Raw genomic sequence first — 15,626 nt, 5'->3', positions numbered from 1 at the left:
AATATTCTGTGAAAGCTCTGACCAATCATATAATTCGGTCTGAATGACATGAATGGGACATAGGAGGGAAGAGGGGTTGTTGCTGTTCAAGATTTTTAAAGTGCTGGTTGAAATCATAGACTGTATATAAAATGGACGTAATGTCCGTGACGTCGCCCATTGGTTTGTGGACTGTTGCTCGGAGGCCAATAGTATCAGATCTGAGCAGCGCCATCTTGACGCCATCTTGACGCCATCTTGAAAACAGGGATTCTACTTATATGGGCATCAAGAGGAGCATAAGGCGCCCTCCTGAACCTGTGAACCAATCAACCTGTCAATCACAATGTAGCCACGCCCTAATGCATACCCTGCTTTATCGTCACATATAAAATCAGGGAGGCCAAAATGTCCCAAATGAACATCATACTGCATTGAAGAAGGCTTTAAACTAGCGATTGAGACCATAAACACATTTTGAAAACGTTTACTGAGGTTAGAAATCAAGTGAGAAGTTGATGATCCTTCCTTCCTTCCTTCCTTCCTTCCTTCCTTTACTCGAGGACAACAGGAGGGTTAAATTGAGATTTAAGGTGGACTCAGAGAAACAAACATGAGTGGAGGGTGGCTAAAATATTTGGTTAAAGTTCCTTTCTACCGGTCAGCAGTGCATAATAAAACTAAACTAAACTTGACCTCACACACAGCTGAGTGTTGTTAGTCATAAACTGTGAGTCATGGCTGCTTTTAGTAATATGAACACAAAAACCTATTTATATCCAGTGTTGTAGTAGAACAGTGACGGCAGGTCAGCGTCTGGTCTGCAGGAAGCATAAAGGTCACAAGTTTGGATGATGAATGGAAACATAACCTCTGCTGGAGCTGAAATTTAATATGATAACAATGTGATGCTGAAGATACACAGTTAACACATCTGCCTGTCTGTTTGTCTGCAGGATCGACCAGCAGTGGCAGTACCGCATCTACTGTAAGACGCTGAAAGCCACTGAACGGAATCTGCTGCATCATTACCTGGAGAGATCGACACTGACTGATATACAGCCGCACATTGGTAAATATTTATGTGTTTGATGATGATATGCTGTTGTGTATCTGTATTTGCTGATAGATAGATAGATAGATAGATAGATAGATAGATAGATAGATAGATAGATAGATAGATAGATAGATAGATAGATAGATAGATAGATAGATAGATAGATAGATAGATAGATAGATAGATAGATAGATAGATAGATAGATAGATAGATAGATAGATAGATACTTTATTAATCACGAAGGAAATTAACCTTTGTGTCGTCCTCCCGGGTCAAATTGACCCCGTCTGTTTTGACTGTTCCTTCTGTCCTCCCTTCCTCCTTCCTTTTTTCCTCCATCCATTGTACCTTCCTTCCTTCCTTCTTTCCTCCATCCTTCCTTCCTTCCTCCCACCCTCCTTCTCTCTTTCTTTCCTTTCCTTCTTCCTCCCTTCCTCCGTTCCTCCCTCCGTCCTTCTTTCCTTCCTTCCTTCTTTCCTTCTTTTCTTCCTTCCTTCCTTCCTTCCTTCCTTCCTTCCTTCCTTCTTTCCTTCTTTTCTTCCTTCCTTCCTTTCTTCCTTCTTCCTTCCTCTCTTCCTCCCTCCCTCGTTCCTTCTTCCTCCCTTCCTTCCTTCCTTGAGTCGAGGACAACAGGAGGGTTAAGATTGTTGTTATGTATGTTTATTTGCTGATGATGTGCTGTTGTGTAAATGTATTTGTTGATGATATTGCGATGTTGTTGTTAATCTGTCAGATGACGCACATCCAGATCATAAAGACCAGCAGGATCAGAAGGACCCAGATCCGAGCAAGCTGATCTTCCAGCTGGATGGAGAACAATGGACGGTAAGCTAATAGGTTCAGCTTGCAGCTTTCTAGATAAATCTCTCCCGAGACAGGACAGGGGTTGGAGATTAATTAAAGATAGAAAATGACGGGAGATGCTTCATCAGCCTTGTTGGGAGAGAGTTACACAAAGTTTGGCTGTAAGAAAGTTATTGATGAAATGAATATTCTTGCAGGACTTCCCCAAAGAGCTGCAGTGGATGACTTACCTGAAGGAATGGCATATCAGAGGGACAAAGATCCACCAGCTGCCTGACTATATGGCTCTGTTCACCCAGCTCACGGTGCTTGAGTTCCCCAAAAATGCCCTTACAGAGCTGCCACCTGAGATCGGTGAGGATTAAACTCAGATTTTATTCTCAGCCTAAATTTAACTGGGTCCTACTGGTGAAGCAAATATAAGAGTCCAATAATTCGTTATATTAAAAAGTTAAAGTTTCAAAGGTCCAAACAGAAAAATCACCAAGAGTCGTCCAGCTGAATGCAGTTATAGTTTTATTTGTCGACAATTAATCCACGGGATCAAAATACAGCACAGGCAGCGCAGAAAATGATACCAAAGAGCTATTTTCGGATCAAATGTTTCTTTCATACTGATAATTTTGCTGACCATTGTGGGAAATAAAACCCCCCTTGCCATAGTAAAATTTCAACCAATCAGATTCTATCAACAAACTTTTCTTGGCATTAAACTCATCACAGTCTTTTCATTCAAACCTCCAGTAACAGGTGCCTGGATTGTGTGGCCTTGAATCTTCAAAGTGTCACCCAAGGGTTGTTTTCAGTTCAGTTTTTTATACAGGAGACACAATCCCAATTATAATATTGTTTTCATAACTTTTGTTACTTCATTCTTTTTCTTTTTCAAAAGATTATAATAAAAGTGTAATACATTTAAACACATATAATTCAAGGTATGTTTATCAAAAATCGAAGTGCTTATTCATTCAGTAAGTGCAGAATCACACACACAAATCTCCTCTTGTACCATAAAACCTTCATTCTTGATTATCCTTAGCATAATAGTAGCCAGCAATAAAATACACAAATAACAAATGCATCAGTGTTCATTATCAATTATTGTTATCCAAATTTAACACAAATTTAACAATTCCACACTACCTGATGGGTCTAAGCTGGTCAAGTTCAGATTCTCTTAATTCCCTCTGACATATATCACTTATTTTTCAGTTTGCCATTGTTTCCTCAATCAGTGCACAAACTAGCTCACAACAGTCTCCTCTGCCTGCAGGTAAGCTGACGGAGCTGAGGCAGCTGAACGTCAGCTACAACCGTCTCTCCAGAGTTCCTCCAGAACTAGGAAACTGTGAAAACCTGGAGAGACTCGAACTCACAGGAAACCACAACCTGTCAGAGCTGCCGTTTGAGGTGAGACAGAGAAAAGGGAGGATGCATGAAGAAAAATCTAACAGTAACTAGTTTAGTCACCAGGCGGGGAGTTCTGGTCCTCTGAAATGAGGCCAACGCGGAAGTAACTTAAAACTGCATTCTATCAAAAGGCCACCAGGGGGCGACCGTTTTGGTGTCAAAAGGACTTCCGTCTCTATACAAGTCAATGGAGAATTCACCAACTTCTCACTTGATTTCTAACCTCAGTAAACGTTTTCAAAATGTGTTTATGGTCTCAATCGCTAGTTTAAAGCCTTCTTCAATGCAGTATGATGTTCATTTGGGACATTTTGGCCTCCCTGATTTTATATGTGACGATAAAGCAGGGTATGCATTAGGGCGTGGCTACGTCGTGATTGACAGATTGATTGGTTCACAGGTTCAGGAGGGCGCCTCATGCTCCTCCTGATGCCCATAAAAGTAGAATCCCTGTTTTTATTTTTCCCAGCATGCACCTGAAATTTTCAAGATGACGCTGCTCAGATCGGATACTATTGGCCTCCGAGCAGCAGTCCACAAACCAATGGGTGACGTCACAGATGTTACGTCCATTTCTTAGATACAGTCTATGTTAGTCACCCAGCACTTTTAAACTTCAGCTGAGGAAGATTTAATTCTTTATAAACTGACTCCTCGAATGTAGAAGTTTGGTAGTTTCAAAAACTGTTTTAAATTAAACATGGTTGTTCATTTAACACAACTGTACTGTGCCTCATTTTGTTGATCAGTGTTTATTCTGTGAGAGCAGGGGTAGATTTTGGTTTTGTTATCATGATGTCACAGTGCTGATGACGTCGTGTTGTACTGTCCGTCTGCAGCTGAGTGACCTGAAGCAGCTGGTTCACCTGGACATAGCGGAGAACAAGTTTGTGTCTATACCCATCTGTGCTCTGAGGATGAGTAGCCTGCAGGTGCTGGACCTGAGCAACAACCATCTGACCGACCTGCCACAAGACATGGACAGGTAACTGATGACATTGTCTCTATCTGTAATCAGCTTCAAATCATCCTGATCTGCTGCATTGATGTGTATCTGATTAGAGAGGTAGTGTACTAGCATATAAAACAAACAAGGTGTTTTTTTATTAAATGTATTGTATGAGAAGGCAACGTGTCAATATTAAAATGATGAAGCTCTGATACTGGTATGTCAGATGCATTAGCACACTACAGATTCTACAAGATGCTGAAAAGGGAACATGAATATGAAAATGATTTCTTTTTCTCTCAGGTTGGAGCAGCTGGTCTCTCTGTTCGTCCATAAAAACAACCTGACGTACCTCCCTCAGTCTCTCACCAACGTCTCCACACTCAAGATGATAGTTGTCAGTGGCGATGAGCTCAATTGCATCCCGACCAAACTGTGCAGGAACCCAGACATCAAGTATGCAAACGACACTACACAGCAGCTCTCACAAAGTCTGAGAAACTGGGTGATGCATCAGAGACAAACAGCTAAAAACAAACTATAAAACATTAAAACATTATGTTAGAAATGCTTTTTTAAGTCAATAACGGGGACTGATGGTGTTTGTACTTTGGTAGAAGTACATAAGCAGTATGAGCTTGATGTGGTTAAAGCATTAAAGTAAAAGTACACAAGTATTATGAGAATGCAGAATACAAGAGTGGAAGGTTCAGTTCAGTTCAGAGCTTTATTGTCCCTCGAGGGGAAACTTGGTTTGCAGTGACAGCACAAAAAAACAACCAACACAACAACCATAAATAAAGAAAGAAATAAACAGTGACATACCAAACATCATCTCAGCATGCAGCACAACCAAACTTGATAAGAACAATCACAATCGGAATAGAGTAGAAATGTCAGAAAAGTCTCGCCACACGAGCACGATGCATGCCAATTATCTTGCTGGCTTCTTTCACAATTTTGAACAGACGAAGGGGAGAAGTCTAAGCAGTATTTATAAGAATGACCGGAGGCAGGGCAGTTGTGGTGTGGACCTGCTCTAAGCTTCATCAAAAATATTGAATGGAGTACAAGTATAAAACAGAATATTGCTTTATTCAAGTTATTTACTCAAATACAGTAAAAGTGCCTTCAAAGTGTACAACATAAGTGTAGAGGACCCAGAATGAAACCTGGTGGAACGCCACAATAAACCTTCATTCACTGATTGAGACAAAAAGTTTTCTGAACTATCAATAATTAAAGAAACATATGTTGATTTTGTCAGACTGTTCTCGGGTGTCATTATGTCACTTAATTTAACAAAGCCCATAAACATTTATGGATTTAAGTTGGACCCAAAGGTCAGGTGGTCTCAGGTAAAGTGTGGATCTCTCTGCTGTTCCCCGGCAGGTTTATCCGACTGTACGACAACCCTGCAAGTGAAGAGACGAAGAAGAAAGAAGAGGAGAAGAAGAAGGAAGAGAAGGACCAGAGAAAGAGGTGGAGAGAGAAGAAGGAAGAGGAGGTGAAGAAGGACAGCAGAGAGAAAGAGTTCATTGAGGCGTACATCAACACGCTGCAGGACAGAGGTGAGACAAAAGCTTTGATACTTTTATCTTGTAGTATGTACCAAAAATTAGTGGCAGCTCTACGATGTTACGACTAATGTTGACATGTAGAAAGACATAAGTTGTGTTAAATATATTTCAAATTAATTCAAACTTTAAAAAGCCACATTATAGGTACAACATTTGTTCAGTTGGGAATAAAAAGATGTACATTTTGTGACAATGATGATCTGGATCAACTTTTTTTCTTCCCCCACAACAGACACCGTCCCCTACTCCACCACAAAAGTCTCCATCTCATGCCTGCTGTGAGGAGGATGACGACGATGATGATGTTTAAGGTTGAGCTGAAAGTCTGTTGCCATGTGAGTGAACAAGAGATCAAATGTTATCGCACTTTTCAAAGCAGCACCAGGAAAGAAAGAAAAAAAAAACTACCAAAAAGGTCACTTGGAAAACACTAGCTTGTTCTTAGCTTTGACTCTAAGCACTACGATGTTTGATGTGAATATTTGTTTTATGTTTCAGACCAGTGTTTTTCAGCTAAAATATGAATTAAATTTAAAATTGCACGGAGAAATGTTCCAGTTGCAGGTGTGGAAGATAATTTCTGCCAGGAGAAAATGTTACAAATTGTGAAAAATAAACAGGGAGCATAGACTGTATATAAGAAATGGACGTAACATCCGTGAGGTCACCCATTGGTTTGTGGACTGCTGCTCGGAGGCCAATAGTTTCGGATCTGAGCAGCGCCATCTTGAACATTTCCGGTGCATGATGGGAAAAATAAAAACAGGGATTCTATTTATATGGGCATCAGGAGGGGCAAGAGGACGGAGCGGGGGAGGTTGCGAGGGCTGGATCTACCACAGTCTACACCGGCAACCTGGTGATGCTAACCAAGTTAGCTGTTACGACTATAACCACAAAACTCTGGAGAAAACTGTCGGTGTGAAACAAGTTCACGGCTATTTCCTGCAATCTGTCCGCGCTCCTAAACCTGTGAACCAATCAACCTGTCAATCACGACGTAGCCACGCCCTAATGCATACCCTGCTTTATCGTCACATATAAAATCAGGGAGGCCAAAATGTCCCAAATGAACATCATACTGCATTGAAGAAGGCTTTAAACTAGCGATTGAGACCATAAACACATTTTGAAAACGTTTACTGAGGTTAGAAATCAAGTGAGAAGTTGGTGAATTCTCCATTGACTTGTATAGAGACGGAAGTCCTTTTGACACCAAAACGGTCGCCCCCTGGTGGCCTTTTGAGAGAATGCAGTTTTAAGTTACTTCCGCGTTGGCCTCATTGCAGAGGACCGGAACACCCCACCTGATAGGGAGTCAAAATTATGAGATACAAAATCGAAATGTTAAGTTTCTCAGTGGAAACCTAATTTGGACATGAACCAGCATGGGTAGAGAGCAGTGGGCCTATAAGGCAACGGTCCGACTCCCACAATCTTGTTTTAAAATGCTAAACTGTTTTTACTCCTCCTGAAAACAAATAATTTTTTTAATGTATATTTGAAATAAATAAACATAAAAAACTATTTGTGCTTTTCTGAATACCGTAATTGGATTGGAAACATGACGTGTCCCTATTGTCCAAATCTATGCTGTGTTTTCTTCATTCCTAATATTTAATTCTGGCAGGAATGAGCTTCCATATATTTATTAAGCCAACATTTGAATTAATGATAAAAGCATTTCTGATGACCGCAGAAGATCATTTATTTAATTAATTCCTGTTTTTTTCTTTTAAGTCTCTGAGTTGTTGTCAAATGAATTTCTACTTTTCAAAATAAACTTTTCTCATTCCAAAATTAGATTTCAACATTTTCAATATTGTGACACCAGCTCAGACATTGAAGTTTGCTGCCTCATTGTAAACCCTGTATTTACAAAGTGTGTCAACATTTAATAATTTAATATTTTATAAATATTCCTCTTTGATCAGGTATTTAAGGAAATGCTCAGGGTGATAAAAGTCCAGGCGGATTTATTCAACTTATTTTGATTTCTCGTTGGTCCCTGCGGTGAGTGTGATGATTTTAATGGTTTATTGTTCATGAAAAACATAAACTGGGTTTTATGGTTAAAGGTTTGAATGTTGTGACCAAACAGAGAAATGAGGCTGAACATCAATGTGATTTATTAGTTTAGTAAAAATATACAGGATATATAATATATCCCTCCTGTTGTCCTGGAGTCAAGGAAGGAAGGGAGGAAGGAAGGGAAGAAGAAGGAAGGAAGGGAGGAAGAAGGAAGGAAGGGAGGAAGAAGGAAGGAAGGGAGGAGGAAGGAAGGGTGGAAGGAAGGGTGGAAGGAAGGGAGGAAGAAGGAAGGAAGGGAGGAAGAAGGAAGAAAAGTGTAGTCTCTAATTTTTGTAAGTATTTGTCATTCGAAAAATGTTGAAGTTCCAAAAAGACTCAGTCAAAAAGTCACCAGGAGTCGTCCAGCTGAATGCAGTTAGAGTTTTATTGTCGACAGCAAAACCCGGAGCCAACCTACACAGACAGAATCTATGTATACATGACACAAAGAACTCAAAACTGGGGTCTCTTTTATTCTGTCTATATTGCTGACCCTTGCAAAGAGTTTCAACCCCCTCCCACTGTGGAGTGAGTTTCAACCAATCCGCTTCTTCCACCCCAACATGAACTCACTTTCTTGGCACCTGTTCTAAAGACGCCTCTAACCACTTTTTGGGGCTGCTCCAGTCATTTCTATGCTTGCAGGTTTCGGTCTCTAAGCGTCTGTAGGCTTGGCCTCAGGCTCTGTTTTCCCCCTCAGTTCCCCACAGCTGCTTTTAGCTGTTGTTAGCTGTGTGAGCAATGTTTATCACAGATTTCTTCAAGTTCAATATTACCCAATTACTTTTCCTACTGCATTCTTTTTCTATAGTAATAATAATATAAAAGTGCGGTATATATAATCACTTATATTGTGGTTTTTATGCTTATTCGATCATAAAGTACTTATTCACTCAGTAGTTGCAGAATCACACACATCTCTTCGTTTAACATAATTCCTTCAGATTTGATCATCTTTAACAAATAATAGTCAACAATCAAGTTTAGCAGATACAACATTGTTCATTGTTAGTAATTATCACCAAAATGTTGCACTACAAAAGGAGGAAGGAAGGGTGGAAGGAAGGAAGGAAAAGAGGAAGGAAGGGAGGAGGGAAGGAAGGAGGGAAGGAAGGAAGCAAGGGAAGGAAGCAAGGGAAGGAAGGAATGAAGGTAGACGGAGAAAGGAAGGAAAGAAGGAACAGTCAAAACAGACGGGGTCAATTTGACCCGGGAGGACGACACAAAGGTTTATATTTATATATTCATCTATTAGACAGAACATTTGTTTTTGAGTTGAAACTACATATTTAGATACAAATCTCAAAATAGAGCAATTCATCAGACTTATTAAAAATAGTGAAAGTATAATGAATAAATTCCTTCTAATCAAAACATATTTAGTGATTTGACTTCCTGGTTTCTGTCTCTTCCATCTGGAGGAATAAAAAGTGTCTTTACTTTTATTTTTGTATTAGTTGTGACTGATTTCCACTGAAGCAGCATCCGGATGTTTCTGTGTGAAGTTTGATTGAGAGAAGTGTGTTTGTGTTGTTTCTGATATGTTTGTTGTTGTTTTTTAAATAAATGTTTTTGAAAAAAAAGTGTTTTTGTTCACATTGCCTGACTCTGATCTTTAAAGTTCAACAATGATTATTTATTATCTCCAGATGTTATGAATCATATTTGCTTTGCTTCTCAATACTCAAGAATTCTCTTTGAGTGAGACACGAACACAAGAAGAAGGAAGGAAAAGAGGGGGGAAGGAAGGAAGGGAGAGAGGAAGGAAGGAAGGAAGGAAGGAAGGAAGGAAGGAAGGAAGGAAGGAAGGAAGGAAGGAAGGAAGGAAGGAAGACCCGGGAGAACGACACAAAGGAAAATAGGAAAATATGTAGATGGATTATGACAGACTGGCATTTGTTCAGTCAGATTTTTAAATGTAATGTCAGCAGATAATCACACCTATTGTCCTCGGGTCAAACAGGAGGATTCATTTAGATAAATTAATATTTCTTTCATGGATTATTTGCACTGTTGAAGGGTTTCCTCCTTGTGATAAAGTAGAGAAACAGCTTTTCCTCGGCATGTGAGTGACACTCCCTGCAGAGCTTGACTAACCAGTCTGGAATGCAGCTCTGGTTAAACTGGGAGGGAACAATACACACAAAGAGAGAGAGAAAAGGCTCGATTCAGACTGTGCATAACCCACGCAGGAACCCCGAGGTAAGAGCTGATCATGTATGGTTCAAGTTGTCTGCATCATTTTGAAATAAGACTAATCACACGTCTGAACCCGCTCTGTGTGTGTCGGGTAGAACTAATAACATACAGATGACAGATACTTGTAAAGTTGAGGTAAAATTCACAGCCATACAGTGTGTTTTTCAGATGATAGACTGGATAAAGTATCCCATGGGATGGAGGATCCTCTTTTCCTCGTTGGTTTATAAAAAGTTAATTTTAAAACAATGGAAAGACAAACATGCACCCACCCTGCAGGAATGGAAAGGATTAATGAAGTACCTTCTCAACCTAGAGAAAGATACAGTTTGTGAAAGTTTGGCAGGATATTTATGAAGCCTTATAAGAACTTGGTAAACTAGCAGAGAAGTAGGGATAGGATATGTGAAGCAGGATTTGGAACCTCGTATGTATGGAAGTGTGGAAGTAAATGTTAACGTGTTAGTGGTAATGGTGGGCGTAAAAATGAAAGAGTGGATGTGGAGTTATAAAATTGGTTGAGAGAGAATGTTGTGGCGTGTAATTCATGTTAAGTGTTATACGTTGGGGAGAATGAGTTGTGTGAATGTATGGAGGGTATGTGTGCACTTTGGGGAGGTGGAGAGACAATGAATTTTGGGGGTAGACATGCTATTTCCTTGTTTTGTTTTCATTGAATGTGAAAAATTATCGATAAAAAAGCAAATAAAAATAATTATATAAAAAAAAAGAACTAATGACAGACCAAGATCTCTCTCAGAATGAAACGTTTCTCTTTTGTCTGACTTTTGTTTTCAGTTGATTGGAAAACACTCATTCATTATAGTCAAGATTAAGAACCTTATAGCTTTATCCTGTTTTGTGGTTATATTTGTTTATTCTGGCCTTTTACACTTCATTTTATTCGAGGGTGAAGGTTTGAATTGAACTGAAGAATACATGAGTTACATACTGAGGAATGAATGAACCACTAATTCTAACCAATAGCTGACCGTAAACCACCTAGATAGAAAAATAACGGTGTTGTAGGAGCCAAAATGTATATTTGACTGTTTATGATTGGGCTGCACCCATTGGATCATTTGCATTGATTGATACATATGAGTGGTTTCAACTTTTTTTTACCTTATCACTCGTCATCCAAACTCCATCTGGACTTTAGAAATAATAGAAATAATGTTGTATAAATAATCATGTTACGGGTTAGAGAAGTAGTTACAGTTTAATCTCCACAACTATAAAAGAGAGTCTCAATCACAGAGTGTGCTTCAGTTGCTCTTGGAACCAGCAACAACCCTTCATCATATCAGACTCAGGTGGACTAAAGGTCTTCTTTTGAATTGCAGTGTTTTATTGAAAAAGTTTAGTACAAAGTGTTGAAGAGGATCGCTCGCACATCACCTCCTTCTCCTCCCTTGCCTGTCTCTGTCTCTCTCTCTGTCTCTGTCTCTCTCTCTCTCTCTCTCTCTCTCTCTCTCTCTCTCTCTGTCTCTCTCTCTCTCTCTCTCTCTCTCTCTCTCTCTCTCTGTCTCTCTCTCTCTTCTCTGTCTCTCTCTCTCTCTCTCTCTCTCTATCTCTCTGATGTCTTTATGAACCACAAAGCTGAATGAATATGCCTTGTAATACACACAGAGCTACTTACACTTCCATGATGCAAATTCAGACTGCAAGAGTTTAGTCGAAACAATATGGAAGAACATTTCCAAAGAAGGGTCAGACATGTGATGTTCATTACATAGTTATGTTGCAGAATGGAAAAAAGTTTGACTTTTGTTAACCCTTTACCCCAGATGCTGTGCTCATCATGTTGTAGAATTTGTTGGAACGACTGAAGCATAAAGACACAGACATAAATATACTTCTCACTTCGAGCCGAACAGGAGTTGAATCAAACAATCAACTTTCCAGATGTGCAGGAATGTTCAGGTGTACGTCAGCTCAATTGACTTTTAGTGCACACTGATGACTATATTTTCTACAGGATCTCCTTGACAGAATTGTGTTTATAAAAAGAAAGAAATCCATTTCAGTGTCATGTGTGTGTTAAGCAAGTAGAAATGGCGACTCGTCTATTTCTAACTGCAACCCATAAAGTATCAGACCATGCTCAAATTTTAAACATGTTTCCTCTTGGCATGCATATGTTTGAGAAAAGTTAACATATGCAATATACTGCTTCTGAATGTCATTCTGTCCATGTTGGACTGATGTCTCCATGCTGTCTCACAGATGGCACACAGAAAAGCTGCCAACGCCTCCAGAGCCACCAGGCGGAGACGCTGGTGGCATCTGAGACAGAGATGGAGGATGCTCGGACTGTTTGAGATCAACCCCGAACACGAGTTCTACCAGCTGACAACTATGATAAAAGAAGGCCTGCATGCTTCCATTCAGACCGCTATGGACTCCACAGGCCAGGTGAGGAGTTACAGGCAACTGTATTTCAATCAGGAGAGACCAGAGGATGAAGTAAAGTAATGTTTATTATGCAGATGATATTAATGATTAGGTATTGTTAAAGGCTTTGGCGCTTGGACTCTGCAGGGAGAATTTTTGAGTTGAAGGACGTACATCCTGAGCATCAGCATGATAGATCGCCCCATGGAGTCCAGACACTGGTGGTGGCTGATGACTTCGATCAATCATTCTCGGGCCAAATCACAACAAGTCATCTTAAGGCTGAAACTGATCAGCTCATGAAGTTGAAGTGTTGCATTGAGGAATCTGAAGACTGGGTGGTGATGGGGAGCTGGTGGGTCACGCAAAACAGCATCAAGAAAGCACCTGAGCAGAGAGGGAGAACATTTATAAAGACAGCTGCAATATGATAGGCTGAAAATTAAGGTGTGTCACAGTGCTATTGGTTAGACTTGACCAGGTGATGTGAACAGCTGATGTGTCAATTGATGCTCCAGAAATAACAGCAAGGAAAACATGAGCTTTGACCAGGTGGGGAGCTCCGGTCCTCTGAAATGAGGCCAACGCGGAAGTAACTTAAAACTGCATTCTACCAAAAGGCCACCAGGGGGCGACCGTTTTGGTGTCAAAAGGACTTCCGTCTCTATACAAGTCAATGGAGAATTCACCAACTTCTCACTTGATTTCTAACCTCAGTAAACGTTTTCAAAATGTGTTTATGGTCTCAATCGCTAGTTTAAAGCCTTCTTCAATGCAGTATGATGTTCATTTGGGACATTTTGGCCTCCCTGGTTTTATATGTGACGATACGTCGTGATTGACAGGTTGATTGGTTCACAGGTTCAGGAGGGCGCCTCATGCTCCTCCTGATGCCCATATAAGTAGAATCCCTGTTTTTTTTTAACCTGGCATACACCTGAAATTTTCAAGATGGCGCTGCTCAGATCCGATACTATTGGCCTCCGAGCAGCAGTCAACAAACCAATGGGTGACGTCACGTCCATATACAGTCTATGGCTTTGACAGAGATCAGCTGTGAGAAGGATCCGAATGACTAAAGAATGAGAAATAAAACTATGACGTGAGCATACAAAAAGGTCTTCCTGTCTGAACTTTCGCTAAGCTTAATTAGTTATAACCATTACGCATTTTAAACATAAATTAACTCATAAACATTTAATCTTTTGCACAGGACACACTCACAGCTAAGCAGTTCAAGGCCCAGGAAACTCAAAGCCATGAGGCAAGTGTTTATATTCAGTTATTTTAATGTCAGCAGTTTTTAAAGCTCCATCATGTCATCTTGGTGTTATATATTTATTATTAGTATTTTGATACTGTTGTCTCAGGTTCTTGTCTAGCAAGTTAAACATGGAAGTTAAACACTAAGACATTTACAAGCCTTCTGTTTGATCTTTGCCTTGCAGGGGTTTGAGATGCAGACGTTCGCAGCACCGGTGTTTGCTAAACTGAGGCATTCGCTCGACATCACGGAGGAAGAATATGTGACGTCTCTCTGCTCAGGAGGAAACTACCTGCAGTTCATCAGCAACTCCAAGAGCAAAGCAAATTTCTTTGTCACGTGAGAAGAATATTGTGTTACATACTGTCCATTGACCAACGCCTTAACCTTCCTGTCGTCCTCCCGGGTCAAATTGACCCCGTCTGTTTTGACTGTTCCTTCTTTCCTTCCTCTCTCTTTCTTCCCTTCCTTCTTTCCTTCCTCCATCCCCCGTTCTTCCTTCCTTCTGTCCTTCCTTCCTCCCTCCCTCCTTCTTTCCTTCCCTCCTTCCTCCCTTCCCTCCTTTCTTCCCTTCCTCCCTTCTTTCGTTCCTCCCTCACTCCTTCTCTCTTTCTTTCCTCCCTCCTACCTTCCTCCCTTCCTTCTTCCCTATGTCCTTCTTTCCTTCCTTTCTCCCTCCCTCCCTCCTTCCTTCTTTCCTCCCTCCCTCCTCCCTTCCTTCCTCCCTCCTTTCCTTCCTACCTCCTTTCCTTCCTTCCATCCTTCTCTCCTTCCTTCCTTCCTCCACCCATTCCTTCCTTCTTCCTCCCTTCCTTCCTTGACTCGAGGGACAACAGGAGGGTTAATGAACATATCCTGTGTCTTTGAAGTTATCTCTAATATTGGCATTCTTATGTGGTGATCTCATTGTCTGATTCTGTGTTCCTGGTTGTAGGAATGACAAGCGGTTCTTCCTAAAGACCCAGAGCAAACGAGAGGTCATGTTTCTCCTGTCCAATCTGCAGGCTTACATGGAGCATTTAGAGAAGTATCCTCATTCACTGCTGGTGAGATTTCTAGGTAAGAGTAGTGCACAGGAAGTGGCTTGTTGAATGTTTCAGCCCAACAGAGAAGAGCAGTCACCTCCTCCATTGTAAGATTCACCTGTGGATGTTTTATAATCATAGACTGTATATAAGAAATGGACGTAACAAAAAAAATGAGCATCAGGAGGGGCATGAGACGCCCTCCTGAACCTGTGAACCAATCAACCTGTCAATCACAACGTAGCCACGCCCTAATGCATACCCTGCTTTATCGTCACATATAAAATCAGGGAGGCCAAAATGTCCCAAATGAACATCATACTGCATTGAAGAAGGCTTTAAACTAGCGATTGAGACCATAAACACATTTTCAAAACGTTTACTGAGGTTAGAAATCAAGTGAGAAGTTGGTGAATTCTCCATTGACTTGTATAGAGACGGAAGTCCTTTTGACACCAAAACGGTCGCCCCCTGGTGGCCTTTTGATAGAATGCAGTTTTAAGTTACTTCCGCGTTGGCATCATTTCAGAGGACCGGAGCTCCCTGCATGATTATAATTCATAAATACAAATTCTTAACACAAAGAGTCACAATTGACCTTGTTTTCAGTTCTGTCAACAGTTTTACAGATGTCTCTTTTTTTTTTTACTATGGTCCATTTTTATGGTCTTTTTAAATCTGGTTCATATTTTTGTGTCCCTTCTAACTGTGCATCACCTTCATTGTAGAAATTCAGGGAATTTAGACTCATGCACTTTTTTTTTTAAAGCAAAACAAAAAAGGAGGAAGTAAGAGAAAAAGAAAAATCACACTATCAGACCTTGCAGTCTAGATATGAACAAACTGTTCTTAGGCAAGCCCAGAGGATAGTGACTGAGCCATCCCATAATA

General features: G+C 40.4%; 3 protein-coding genes across 3 annotated transcripts in view; all 3 read left to right on the top strand.

Moving 5' to 3' along the window:
• Positions 1-6,364, top strand: part of lrrc2 (leucine rich repeat containing 2) — a 7,743-nt gene extending 1,379 nt beyond the window's left edge. Inside the window, exons 2-9 of the mRNA XM_062417058.1 lie at positions 936-1,063; positions 1,771-1,862; positions 2,039-2,195; positions 3,115-3,251; positions 4,091-4,236; positions 4,504-4,656; positions 5,593-5,771; positions 6,013-6,364. Of these exons, the coding sequence (XP_062273042.1) occupies positions 936-1,063; positions 1,771-1,862; positions 2,039-2,195; positions 3,115-3,251; positions 4,091-4,236; positions 4,504-4,656; positions 5,593-5,771; positions 6,013-6,062 (1,042 nt within the window). The 3' untranslated portion in view covers positions 6,063-6,364. The remainder of the gene's footprint in view (positions 1-935; positions 1,064-1,770; positions 1,863-2,038; positions 2,196-3,114; positions 3,252-4,090; positions 4,237-4,503; positions 4,657-5,592; positions 5,772-6,012) is intronic.
• LOC133979436 (uncharacterized) overlaps positions 1-15,626 on the top strand; it is a 1,726,912-nt gene that overhangs the window by 941,870 nt on the left and 769,416 nt on the right. The gene's annotated exons all lie outside the window — the stretch shown is intronic.
• LOC133978633 (phosphatidylinositol 4-phosphate 5-kinase-like protein 1) overlaps positions 1-15,626 on the top strand; it is a 94,975-nt gene that overhangs the window by 74,897 nt on the left and 4,452 nt on the right. The gene's annotated exons all lie outside the window — the stretch shown is intronic.

The sequence above is a fragment of the Scomber scombrus genome, chromosome 4 (assembly GCF_963691925.1).
Source record: "Scomber scombrus chromosome 4, fScoSco1.1, whole genome shotgun sequence".
Lineage (NCBI taxonomy): Eukaryota > Metazoa > Chordata > Actinopteri > Scombriformes > Scombridae > Scomber > Scomber scombrus.
The sequence above is the reverse complement of the archived record's forward strand: the minus strand, read 5'-3'. Positions and strand labels throughout refer to the sequence as shown.